Genomic DNA, 12,947 nt, shown 5'->3' with positions numbered 1-12,947 from the left:
CAGCAGGTAGGGGGCCTTGCAGGCAGCTGACCCAGGTCCAAACCCCAGGACCCCACATGGTCACCAGAGAAACACCAGGAGCGACCCTGGACCATCTACAGGTATGGGACACTTACCCAAAATTAATTCTTTTCTTTTTCTTTTTTGAGTTATACCCAGCAATGCACAGGGGTTACTCCTAACTCATGCACTTAGGAATTACTCCTGGTGGTGCTCAGGGGACCATATGGGATGCTGGGAATTGAACCTGGGTCAGCCACGTGCAAGGCAAATGCCCTCCCCACTGTGCTATCACTCTAGCCCCTTAATTCTTTTCTTTAAGAATAAATCCAGGCTGAGTCAGGAGCAATAGGTAGGGTGTTTGCTTTGCACACAACCAACCCAGGTTTGATCCCTGACATCTCCTATGGTCCCCCCAATCCTGCCAGGAGTAATTCCTGAGTGCAGAGCCAGGAGCAAACCCTGAGCATCACCATGTGTGGCCAGGGAAGGAAGGAAGAAAGAAAGAAAAGGAGGGAGGAAGAAAGGGAGGGAGGTAGAAAGGGAGAAAGGAGGGGAGGGAGGGAGAGAGGAAGAAACGGAGGGATGGAGGGAAGGAAAGAAGGGAGGAAGAAAGGGAGGGAGGGAGGAAGGAAGGGACAGACGGAGGAAGGAAGGAAGGAAGGAAGGAAGGAAGGAAGGAAGGAAGGAAGGAAGGAAGGAAGGAAGGAAGGAAGGAAAGAAGGAAGGAGGAAGGGAGGGAAGGAAGGAAGGAGGGAGGGAGGGAAGGAAGGAAGAAAGGAAGGAAGGAGGGAAGGAAGGAAGGAAGAAGGATGGAAGGAAGGAAGGAAGGAAGGAAGGAAGAAGGAAGGAAGGAAGGAAGAAGGAAGGAAGGAAGGAAGGAAGGAAGGAAGGAAGGAAGGAAGGAAGGAAGGAAGGAAGGAAGGAAGGAAGGAAGGAAAGAAGGAAGGAGGAAGGGAGGGAAGGAAGGAAGGAGGGAGGGAGGGAAGGAAGGAAGAAAGGAAGGAAGGAGGGAAGGAAGGAAGGAAGAAGGATGGAAGGAAGGAAGGAAGGAAGGAAGAAGGAAGGAAGGAAGGAAGGAAGGAAGGAAGGAAGGAAGGAAGGAAGGAAGGAAGGAAGGAAGGAAGGAGGGAAGGCAAGCAGAAAAGTGCTTTGAAAACTTAAGAATACATCCTCTAGCACCACCAGAGGTCACTCCTGAGCACTGAGCCAGGAATAAGCCCAGAGCACGGCTGAAAAAAGACCAAGTCCTGGGAACGCAATTAGCAGCAAAGATGACTGTAATTCACAACACTGTACTGTTTATGTCAAAGTTACTAAGAGAGACGCCTTAAAAGTTCTCATCTGGGAGTGGGAGGAGGCAGAGTGATAGCACAGCCGGTAGGGCGTTTGCCTTGCACACCGCCAACCCGGGTTTGATCCCCGGCATCCCATTGGGTCCCCCAAGCACCTCTTGGAGTAATTCCTGTGTGCAGAGCCAGAAGTAGCCCCTGAGCATCACTGGGTGTGACCAAAAAAGGCAAAAAAAAAAGCAAAAAAAGTTCTCATCCCGGGGTGGAGGGAGTTGGACACGGGTGCAGGCTCTGCACACAGGAGGTCCCTGGCTCGACCCGTCCCCCACCCCCAGCACTGCATGGTCCCCCTGAGGACCACCCAGGGCCATCCCTGAACACCACTAGGTGTGGCCTCTCCCTCTCCAAAAACGATCTCACCCCAGAAAAAGCAGCTGGCCGAGGTAAGTCACAGGTGACTCAGAAGGTCTCGACGGCCCCGAATACCACACCTGTGTCCCTGTCAGCGTGAGAGCCTGACCCCCCGGTACCCACGCAGGAAACAGGCCAACGTGGCTTCCTCTGGGACAAGGCAGCCTCCACCGCGCAGAGGAGAGAGCCTGCCCGAGCCACGCGCTGGCAGACGCCAGCAGAGCCTGGCCAGCCAACCAGGAGACAAGTCCGTGAGTCCATAAACGCAGGCAGAGGGAGGCCTCGGGCCCATCCCCAGCACCTCAAAACAAACCGTCCCCAACAAAACCCAGCCCAGGTCTGAGAAGATGCTTCTATGGCTCGGTCTCCATTGGGAGTAGGGGCTGGGCCACGTCTCTGAGGGGGTTTGTTTTGTTTTTTTCTCCTTTTACAAATGGATTCTCTCTGCCTTGAGAACCCACCTCTCAAGTGTGTGTGGGAGACCAGTAGGGGCCGGAGAATGGCTGTGCATGGAAGCCTGGACAACAAGGAAGCTCCGGAAGGAGAGAAGGAGGGACCTGTGGGCTGGAGCAGGGAGCAGAGGCGGCAAGGGCTGAGAGGCTCCAGATTCAATCCCTGGCACTGCATGAAGATGGGAGTCGCCCCTGAACAGTGCCAGGTGTGGCCAGTGAAAAATACCAGGGGGGAGGGGAGGGGGGGGGAGAGAGAGAGCTGTGCTAAGTGTAATGAGGATCATCATCATCATCATCATCATCATCATCATCATCATCATCATCATCCCGTTGATCGTCGATTTTCTCGATTGGTCTCAGTAACGTCTCCATTTGTCCTAGCCCTGAGATTTTATTTTATTTTATTTTATTTTATTATTTTTTGCTTTTTGGGTCACACCCAGCAATGCACAGGGGTCACTCCTGGCTCATACACTCAGGAATCACCCCTGGCGGTGCTCAGGGGACCATATGGGATGCTGGGATTTGAACCCGGGTCGGCCACGTGCAAGGCAAACGCCCTACCCACTGTGCTATCACTCCAGCCCCGCGCTGAGATTTTAGAAGCCTCTCTTTACTCATCCTTCCCAATGGTGCCACATTGGAGGCTCTTTCAGGGTAAGGGGAATGAGACCCATCATTGTTACTGGTTTTGGCATATGAATACACCACAGGGAGTTTGCGAGGCTCTCCCATGGAGGCAGGAAACTCTCGATAGAGGTTCTCCCAGAGGGAGAACTAGGCTCTAAGATGTTGCACGGCCGCAAAGCAGCTGCGTGCTTCCAGGAGCTTGGTATTATAGTCTCTGGATGTTGGCCGTTGGTGGGATTACACGGCACCGGGGGCAGTCCCTGAGTGTGACTGCCTAGCTACTGGAAAATGGGGAATCTGGGCGGAAGAGGCCCAGTCCCGATCCGAGCAGGCTTGGATGTCTCAGCCCTGGGTCCCGCACACCTGGGTTCCTCTGCTGGTTCCTTCACGAGAATATCCATTCATTTGGATCGGTGTAGACTCCAACCATACGAAAGCAACATGGGGAAAGACACAAATGAATCTCAGAACCAGGCGGCTCTTGGCAGAAATGCCTCTGGACTTTGCATTCGGCCACCTTTGCTGGGCCACTCCAGACGGGAGCAAGAGCCATCCCTCTGCCTGCTCCCCGGGAATCCCTGCGGCCGCCATCTTCAGAAACTCACTAGAAAACCCAGGTATGGGCCAGCAGTGACGGCACATGCCAGGACTCTCAGGCTAGGGGAGGAGCCGGCCCTTCTCCCCCGCCCCGACGGGACCCTGAGATGATGCCCACGAACAGCCCCCGGCTACTTACTAAGCTTCTTAACAGCCATGATCCCAGAGACACACAAACGAATCTCGAATCTCGGAACCCAGCGGCTCTTGGTAGAAATCTCTCCCGACGCTAATTATTAAAATGTTGGTATTCCAAGACCGCGCGTCTGCTCTCCGGCCACACGATATCATATGCTATTCATAACCAGCAATACAAAACAAACTGTCCAGCGTTACCTTTGCGGCAGGTCTGAGTGTTGGGGGAAAATTCCAAATAATAATGGTGGGACTGGTGTCAAAATATTGAACGCCATCAAAGTAGAGAGAGAGTAATGTGGAAATTATCTGCCACAGGCAGGGGTAGGGCTAGGATGGGGGGATTCACTGTGGGTTTGGGTGGTGGAAAATGTGCACTGGTGAAGAGATGGGTGTTTGACCACTGTATGACCGAGACTCAAGCATGAAAGCTATGCAACTGTTCTCAAGGTGATTCAATAAATAAATTTAAAAAAAAAAAAGCAACACGAGGGGGCAGAGAGACAACACAGCAGGTAAGGCCCTTGCCTTGCACCCGCCAACCTGAGTTCGATTTCCCAGCCCTGCTGAGCACAGAGCCAGCCCTGAGCACAGCTGGGGGTATGGCCCACAAACAAACAAACAAAAAGTAATTGCTTTGTTAGTCTCATTGTGGATTTCAGGATCCAAAACCCAAACTGATTTTGGGATCTGAGCTCTGGGATCACTCCTGGAAGGAGGTCCTCATTGGACCAAACGTGGGGAAGGCAAGCACCTTAGCTTGTTCTCTCTCTCTGGCCCTACAATGCAATAGGGTGGTTTTTTTAAGTTTTTAAAATATTGATTGCAGGGGGTTGGAGCGATAGTACAGAAGGTAGGGCGTTTGCCTTGCCTGCGACTGACCCGGGTTCAATTCCCAACATATACATATATATATGTTGATTGTAGTTCTGTGATTTCCAATACTGTGATGACGCTTCCCATGTACATAATTCAACACCACACCATTACCAGTGTACCCACCTCCCTCCCCCACGGACACTCACACACACACACACACACACACACACACACACACATAGAAACTCATTTGTGTGGATCAGTTCACCCATGTGTCACCTCTGACCCTTTGCACAATGCAACAGTTTTAAGCATGAGGGGAGTCAGAATAACCTGAACCGGAAGGAAAGTGGGTCTCTGACCATCTCCTTCAGGGGTGGGGAGGATGTCAAAGGGGCTTGTGGAGGCTTCACAGCTGTGTAGCATCCCATAGACCACAGTGAAGGGCAGGAGGGAGCAAAGATAATTTCACAGGCCAAGCAGTTTCATGTCCCCTCATGTATTTGCCAGGCAAGGACCAGGGAGATGGCCCAAAGGTCTGGGACACAGGCTTTGGGGGACCCCAGATACAGGCTTTGGGAACCCCAGCACTTCTGGGGGCAATCTCCATGCACTGAGCTTACCCCTCAAGCCCCCATGCCCCACACCACTGCTGGGTGTGACCTCAAACACACACAAATTAAGGATTGGAGCGAGGGGGTGCCCCTAAACTCTAGCGCTTGACCGCTCCTTTTGAAGTGCTGCAGTTGGGACTGGAGCCATAGCACAGTGGGGAGGGCGTTTGCCTGGCACGCAGCCGACCCGGGTTCGATCCCCATCATCCCATACAGTCCCCCCAAGCACCACTGGGATTAATCCTGAGTTCAGAGCCAGGAGGAACCCCTGAACATTGCCAGGTGTGAGCCAAAAAAGAAAAAAAAAACAAAAAGCAAGCAAACAAAAAACAATCAAAGGTCTGCAGTTGGAATCTGCAATGGACCTGGGTCTAGGGGAATGACTTGAACAGGAGTTAAAGATTTCCTCGCTGCCACAGCCTAATAACGATGGCACTGAAAATCTGTAATTCCAGATAATCAAGTTATACATGTTTAAGGTAGTTTTTGCAGACCTTTTGCAGACTTATTTCTACCTGGTTTAATGACTGATTTTTTTTTCTTTTTGGGTTGCACCCGGCAATGTTCAGGGGTTACTCCTGGCTCTGCACTCAGGAATCACTCCTGGCGGTGCTCGGGGGACCATATGGGATGCTGGGAATCGAACTGGGTCGGTCATGTGCCAGGCAAATGCCCTACCCGCTGTGCTATCGCTCCACCCCATGACTGATGTTTTTAAATGGACAATTAAAAGTTACAAGAAACTGGGGGCTAGAGTGATAGCACAGTGGGGAGGGCGTTTGCCTTGCCTGCGGCTGACCCGGGTTCGATTTCCAGCATCCCATACAGTCCCCTGAGCACTGCCAGGGGTAATTCCTGAGTGCAGAGCCAGGAGTAACCCCTGAGCATCGCCGGGTGTGACCCCCCCCAAAAAAAAGTTACAAGAAACTATTAAATCTCCCCCTCCCAAAAAAAAATGGAAATTAAAGTTCTTGCTTGACATGGGGCCAACCCAGGTTTGATTCCTGGCGCTGGTACAAGGTTCCCTGAGCGCCTCCGGCAGTGACCCATGAGCATTAATGACCCCAAACCAAAACCAACGCCCCCCCCCAAAAAAAAAGTAAAAGAAAGCAGCCAGGCCCCCAGTGTCCCCGAGCTGTGTTCTCTACTGAGCCTCCACATTTGAGGCGTTATTCCCAAGGTCTAGTTCCTGGCCCCCAACTTGCTGTCACACACTATACCCTGTGCCTCTTGGAGTCAGCTTCTCAACCCAGGCCTGCTCAGACGCGCCCCCATGGGGGCTGGAGCGGTAGTGCAGCAGGCCGGGCACTTGCCTTGCATGTTGCCCATCAGGGTTGGACTCCCAGCACCACACAGGGTATACTCAGAGCCCCTCCGGGAGGGACCCCTGAGCACAGGACCAGGGGTGGCCCCCAAACCCAAACCCAAAACCACCACAACAAAAAATACACCCTACCCCAGCTCTCACAAAAACCAAGCCCTTCCTCTGGTCTTCCAGAACCTTCTCCTTGCCCTGCCCCTCACCCAGGGTCAAAGGCCTCCCCCGCCCTATCTCTCCCCGCAGGAATCCATCGAGCACTTTCTGAGATTGGTGCCACGCTTCTGTTTGTTTTCCCTCTGGCCCTCCAGGTTCCCCCCAAAAGCTGTGTAGAAGTTCTAAGGCTGTTATCTCACTGCATAAGCCCTTTCTTAAAGGGCTTCTTTCTTTTTCTTTTTTCTTTTTATTTGGTGGGGGAGGAAGGGAGACCATACCGGGCAATGCTCTCGGGCTTCTCCTGACTCTGTGGTCAGGGACCCTACTGGGTGCCGAGGATCAAAGCCGGGTCAGCCCCTGGAAGGCAAGCGCCCTACCTGCCTTGCGATCTCTCCAGCCCCTTTCTCTTTTTGTCTTTTTTTTTTTTTTTTAATCCCTTGGACTCCAGGGCAATGCTGGGTCGGGACTATTCCCGCAGTTACTCAACCATCTGAGTTTGAACAATTGCGTTGCCCGGGAAGGCTCCACAGTGGCGCACTGCCTCTCCAAGTGTGAGGCTCTGAGTTTTATCTTTGGCGTCATCCTCCTCCCCATCTCAAAAAAAAAAAAAATGCTCAGGCAAGAGCTGGAACAATCAGACAGCAGGTAGGGCTTTTGCCTGAACATCACTGGGTGTAGCCCCAAAAGAAAAGAAAAGAAAAACAAACCCAAACTGGCAACCAGTAGTCACCCAGCAGGACCCCCTGCAGGGATGCTTGGTGGGGGGGGGGCTCCCACACTATATCCTGAGGATGGGGGGCGCGGTGGGAGTTTGGGATGAGGTCCTGGGGTTCAAATGCGGCCCCCATGCACCCCTGACAGCTTAGCTGTCTCCCTTCCTCACCCAGGCACACCGATTTATTCCTAACAAACACGTGCCTTGTCCTGAATGTCCCTGATCTGATCCCCTCCCAGAGACAGAACATCCCCCCACCTCCACCTCCAGCCCCTCAAACCCCCCCTTCCCGCGGGGAAATAAAGTCACCTGGAAATGAAGGGGCTCCTTCACCTTTCTTGGATGAAGCCTGAGGTGGTTGGTGGCCGCTGGCGACAGGACGCCTGAGCATCCCAAGGGAGTCCCAGCTCCCTCCCGCCGCTTCAAGACTGCTGGATTCCCCTTCTAAAGCGCTCCGCGTCGGGACTCCCGCGCCTCTCTGCCGGGCTCCCGAGTTCCAGTCCCGTGTCCGTTACTTTGGCCCCACGAACACCCCACCACCACCACCACCTGCGCCCGTGCCCGGCTCACCTGGAGTTTGGGCAGGTTCAGGACGTAGCCTCGCACGAACAGCTGATAGAGGAAGCGCAGCGGCCCCGGGCCGGGCAGCTCCCGCAGGCTGCGCAGTTTGGGGGCGCCGGGGTCTCCCGGGGGCGGCTCGGCCGCCTCGGCCTGCGGGAGGGCGGCGGGCATCGCGGCCTTGGCCCTGGCCCCCGCCGGGCCGAGGCCGGCGCCGGCCCCCCGCGTGCCCAGCAGCAGCGGGCGCAGCCTGGAGCAGCCCAGCGCGGCCATGGCTCTGTGCAGGGCGCGCGCGGGCGGGCGCAGCGCTGCCGGGAACGGGGACGGGGGCGGGCACGGGAGGGCAGGGCGCCACCCGCCGCCGCGTCCAGTCCCCGGGAAGGAGGGACACGAGAAGGGGGGGGGGGACGTGGCGGGGAGCGACTCAGAGCTCGCGCGTGGGCGCGGGAGACGCCGGCGCAAGCCCCCGGGGACCCGCGGGACCTCGAGAGGGGCCACGACACTTCCACGGACGCTGGAGGAACTGAAGTTGGTTTGCTGGGATCACGGGCACAGAAAGTCATAGAACTTTCTGGAAGTTTTCCAGGAGGCTTTCCAAGGATCAGGTGACATTGACCAGGCCCGGGTGACCAGCGGTGTTCCGTCTGCCCTCACCCCCCCACCCCCTGCGGTCATCCCAGCCTGTACCTTAGGACATCAGGTTTGTCCCCAAGGCTCCAGGATTGAGACAGGAGGATCTGATTCGGCAGAGAGAAGTTGAGGGAAAAAAAAAAAACCCTTAAAAACAAACTGTTCAGGGGGCTGGAGACACAGCACAGGGGTTAAAGAGCTTGAAACTTGCAGGGTCCCACCCTAGTTCAATTCCCAGCACCACATGTGGTCCCTGGACTCAGAGCCAGAAGTAAAACAGCACAACTGGGTGTGGCCTGAAAACAAAACAAAACAAAACAAAAACTGTCCAGCATCCAAAATTGTCTAGTCTCTAGAGTGGGGCAGTCAAGCAAACAAATTCAGATATTCTGAATTTATGTAACTCACACTCCCCAAGTCTCTCTTAATCTCTTAGTTCTCTCTCAGTCTCTCCTCTTCTCTCTCTCTCTCTCTCTCTCTCTCTCTCTCTCTCTCTCTCTCTCTCACACACACACACACACACACACACATACACACACACTCCCAAAATCTGAACATGCTGGTTGTGACTTCTAGTGAGAGTGCCCAGAATTATATTTTAATAAAATAGAAAGGAATAAAATGGTTCATAAAACATCACAGGAAGTAAAGGTAAAGGGAATGTTTTATGAATCATCTGTTTCGTGTGGGTCCAAAGTACACCTAGATTAGGAATGAATTTCTTGTACATATAAATTGAGCTCTTACAGTCACAAATATTCCAGGGAGGGAGAGAGAGGAGAAGAAGAAGAAGAAGAAGAAGAAGAAGAAGAAGAAGAAGAAGAAGAAGAAGAAGAAGAAGAAGAAGAAGAAGAAGAAGAAGAAGGAGGAGGAGGAGGAGGAGGAGGAGGAGGAGGAGGAGGAGGAGGAGGAGGAGGAGGAGGAGGAGGAGGAGGAGGAGGAGAAGGGGAAGAGGAAGGGGGAGAAGGAGAAGGAGACTGGAATGTAAACATAAAAGTTTGTAAGTCTGTAACTGTACCTCACAGTGATTCATTAAAAAAATCATCATCACTGTCACTGTCATCCCGTTGCTCATCGATTTGCTCAAGCGGGCACCAGTAATGTCTCCATTGTGAGACTTGTTGTTACTGTTTTGGGCATATCGAATACGCCACGGGTAGCTTGCCAGGCTCTGCCGTGCGGGCGGGATACTCTCAGTAGCTTGCTGGGCTCTCCGAGAGGGGCGGAGGAATCGAACCTGGGTTGGCTGTGTGCAAGGCAAATGCCCTACTCACTGTGCTATCGCTCCAGCCCAAGAATTAAATACAAAGGAAAAATAGAAAACAGCAACAGGACAGCAAAAGAGTCCAGAAAGCTCAAAAGGATGGAGCAGCTGGGCCAGAGGGGAGGGCGCTGGCCTTACACACGGCCGACCCTGCTCCCATGCCCAGTACCACATAGTCCCCCTGAGTGCTGTGAGGAGTGACCCCTGAGCACTGCAGGGTGTAACCAAGACCCCGCCCCCCAACATAGATGGAGCAAATGCTGTGCAATCCGGAGGCCCAAGTCTGACCCCCAAATTACATGGTCCTGGTCCCCAGAGCTGCCAGGAGAGACCCACCACTTTCAAGGGGCAGTCTACTGAGTGCTACTGGGTAGAACACGAAAGCCAGAAGCCAAAAGAAAAGATAAACAAGATTTTTATACATTTCCCCCTGTTTTTCCCACTAGCCTAAAAGTTCTGCTTTGTTTTTGTCATGAATCTTTTTGGCTTCTACTTTGAGTTAAAATGTAGAAGACCTTCCCACTTCAAAATTAATTATCCAACAACGTTTCCTTTCAGTTTCTGTATCGCTTCCTATTTCTTTACTTTGACATGTAGAGTGAATACAAACAGATCTGGTCCCAAATGACTGCCAGTTATCCCAGCACCCTTTATTAAAGAGAATCCTCTTTCTCTGAGATCACACAACTCAATTCCCATTTCCAACTATCTATTTCTAGACTTTCGAGGCTGCCTGTGGGCTTCCTGCCTCTTCATGCACTGAAAGCACATGTGTAATACATAATTTGTAAAATTTAACAGTATGCTTTTACAATTTAATAGGCCTAGTTCCCTCTCATTGCTCTTTTACTTTTTGTTCAGGGGCCACATTTGGCAGTGCTCGGGGTTACTCCTGGCTCTGCACTCAGGAATCACTCCTGGCTCTGCACTCAGGAATGGTAGGCTGGTAGGCTTGGAGGACCATATGGGTAGGCAGGGATCAAACCTGGGGTGGCCAGGTGCAAGGCAAGCACCTTAGCCGCTGTATAATCTCTCTAGGCCCTCGCTGCTCTTTCTAAAGTATCTCACGTAGGGGGCTGGAGCAATAGCACAGCAGGTAAGGCATTTGCCTTGCACGAGGCCAACCTGGGTTCGATTCCCAGCATCCCATATGGTCCCCCAAGCACCGCCAGGGGTAATTCCTGAGTGCAGAGCCAGGAGTAACCCCTGAGCATAGCCGGGTGTGACCCAAAAAGAAAAAAAAATAATTAAAGTATCTCACGTAGGGCTAGAGCTATGGTAAAGTGAGTGGGTAAGGTGCTTGCCTCGTATTCAGTCAACCTGGGTTTGATTCCTGTCATCCCACATGGTCCCTGAGCATTGCCAGGAATAACCCCTGAGCCATTTGGGTGAGGCCCAAAATCCAAACAGTTAAAATTAAAAACCAAAGTATTTGTTTGTTTATTTGTTAAGAAGTATTCTTGCTTCTTCCTTTTGCTATTTAGACGTAAGTCAATGTCCATTAAAAAATAAAAATATTTAAAAAGAAAATAAAATAAAAGTGTCTGCCATGGAGACAGAGGAAACTAGGAACATTGGTGTCAGGAAACGTATAGGTGTTGGACTGAAACCCCATCACGAACAACTTTGTAACTGTGTACCTCATGGTGATTCCATTTAAAAAATAAAACGGGCTGGAGCAATAGCACAGCGGGTAGGGCATTTGCCTTGCACATGGCCAACCCAGGTTCAATTCCCAGCATCCCATATGGTCTCCTGAGCACCGCCAGGGGTAATTCCTGAGTGCAGAGCCAGGAGTAGCCCCTGTGCATCACCGGGTGTGACCCAAAAAGCAAAAAAAAAAGAATAAATTAAAAATAAATAAATAAATAAATAAATAATAAAACAAACGCTCCAGGATATTTGCTGTGGAATTGTTTGTGCTGAGAGAGAAATTATAGAAAAGTTGACTGGGGATGAATGAGATAAACAAGGGTTTATCATGCACTGCAATCAATGGCCAGCCTCTTTCCTTGAAAGCTCAAGCAATATGGGTTTAAAACAAATTTATAACATGTGTACATAAAATGTACATCAGGTACATTTCCCCTGTACTGCTGTGTATCTAACCAACACCCCAACACACTACATGGTGTTCCCACCACATTTCAAGCGTCCCTCCATCCCTGAGCTGGACTCCTTCTACGTCCTTTCCTCCCAGCGACTTTGCTTCGGTTTTGCTCCTCTTGTTTTACTTCCTTCCCTACCAGATGTAGTACCATCTAGTCTACCTCTCACTTATCCCAAGAACAATATCAGAGCTCTGTGCCCATGAACACATAACCATCTCTAGTGGGTTGTTTTTGATGAAAAGAGGCAGAGCAGGGGCTGGAGAGATAGTACAGCGGGTAGGGTGCTTGCCTTGCATGATGCCAACCTGGGTTCAGTCCTTGGCACTGCATGCGGTGACCTGAATCCTGTATCCAGCCAGGAGTGAACCCACAGAGTCAGGAGGAAGCTCTGAGCACTGCTGGATATATCCCCCAAACCAAGAAGACAAAAAAAAAAACCAAAAAAAAACACGGCAGGACATGGGGATATGGGGACGGGGCAGCTGGGTCAAAGAGCTGGAGGCAGGTTTTGCAAGCAAATGCCTGCAGTTCTGTCCCACGTACAGAGTTGGAAACATCCCCTGAACAACATCAAGTGTGCCCCAAATCAAAAAGATAAAACTTAATTTGAGGTGTCAGAATCAGTTAAATGGTTAAATTCTTTTCAATTTGATCTAAATGGTTTGGGGACATGCTTGCTGGTGCTCAACATTTGATCCTCACTCTGGGCTCAGGGATCACTCCAGGCAGAGCGTGAAGGACCAGGTGGGATATCGGGGATCAAACTAGAATCAATCCCATGAAAGCCAAATGACCTCTCTCCCAGTACTATCTCTCTGGCCCTCAGTGAATTTATTTATTTATTTATTTATTTTTGCTTTTTGGGCCACACCTGGCGATGCACAGGGGTCACTCCTGGCTCATGTACTCAGGAATTACCCCTGGCGGTGCTGAGGGGACCCTATGGGATGCTGGGATTCGAACCTGGGTTGGAAAGGTTTGCAAGGCAAACGCCCTCCCTGCTGTGCTATCGCTCCAGCCCCTCAGCAAATTTATTTTTAATTAGCTCACTTTTGTGACGCTGAAAATTAAAATAGGGGCTGGAGATACTACGGCGGGCAGGAAGCTTGCTTTGCACATGGATGACCCGGGTTCGATCACCAGCACCCCGTATGGTCCCCTGAACACTGCCAGAAGTGCAGAGCCAGGAGTAAGCCCTGAACACTACTTGGTATATCCGAAATTCAAAATAGAAAATTCCAATGA

General features: G+C 51.7%; 1 protein-coding gene across 1 annotated transcript in view; it reads right to left on the bottom strand.

Annotated features, from left to right (window-relative positions):
- LOC101541473 (sterol 26-hydroxylase, mitochondrial) overlaps nt 1–8,191 on the bottom strand; it is a 28,030-nt gene extending 19,839 nt beyond the window's left edge. Inside the window, exon 1 of the mRNA XM_055123185.1 lies at nt 7,710–8,191. Coding sequence (XP_054979160.1) covers nt 7,710–7,970 — 261 coding nt within the window. The 5' untranslated portion in view covers nt 7,971–8,191. The remainder of the gene's footprint in view (nt 1–7,709) is intronic.
- Between the last annotated feature and the right edge of the window lie 4,756 nt (nt 8,192–12,947).

The sequence above is a fragment of the Sorex araneus genome, chromosome X (assembly GCF_027595985.1).
Source record: "Sorex araneus isolate mSorAra2 chromosome X, mSorAra2.pri, whole genome shotgun sequence".
Lineage (NCBI taxonomy): Eukaryota > Metazoa > Chordata > Mammalia > Eulipotyphla > Soricidae > Sorex > Sorex araneus.
The sequence above is the reverse complement of the archived record's forward strand: the minus strand, read 5'-3'. Positions and strand labels throughout refer to the sequence as shown.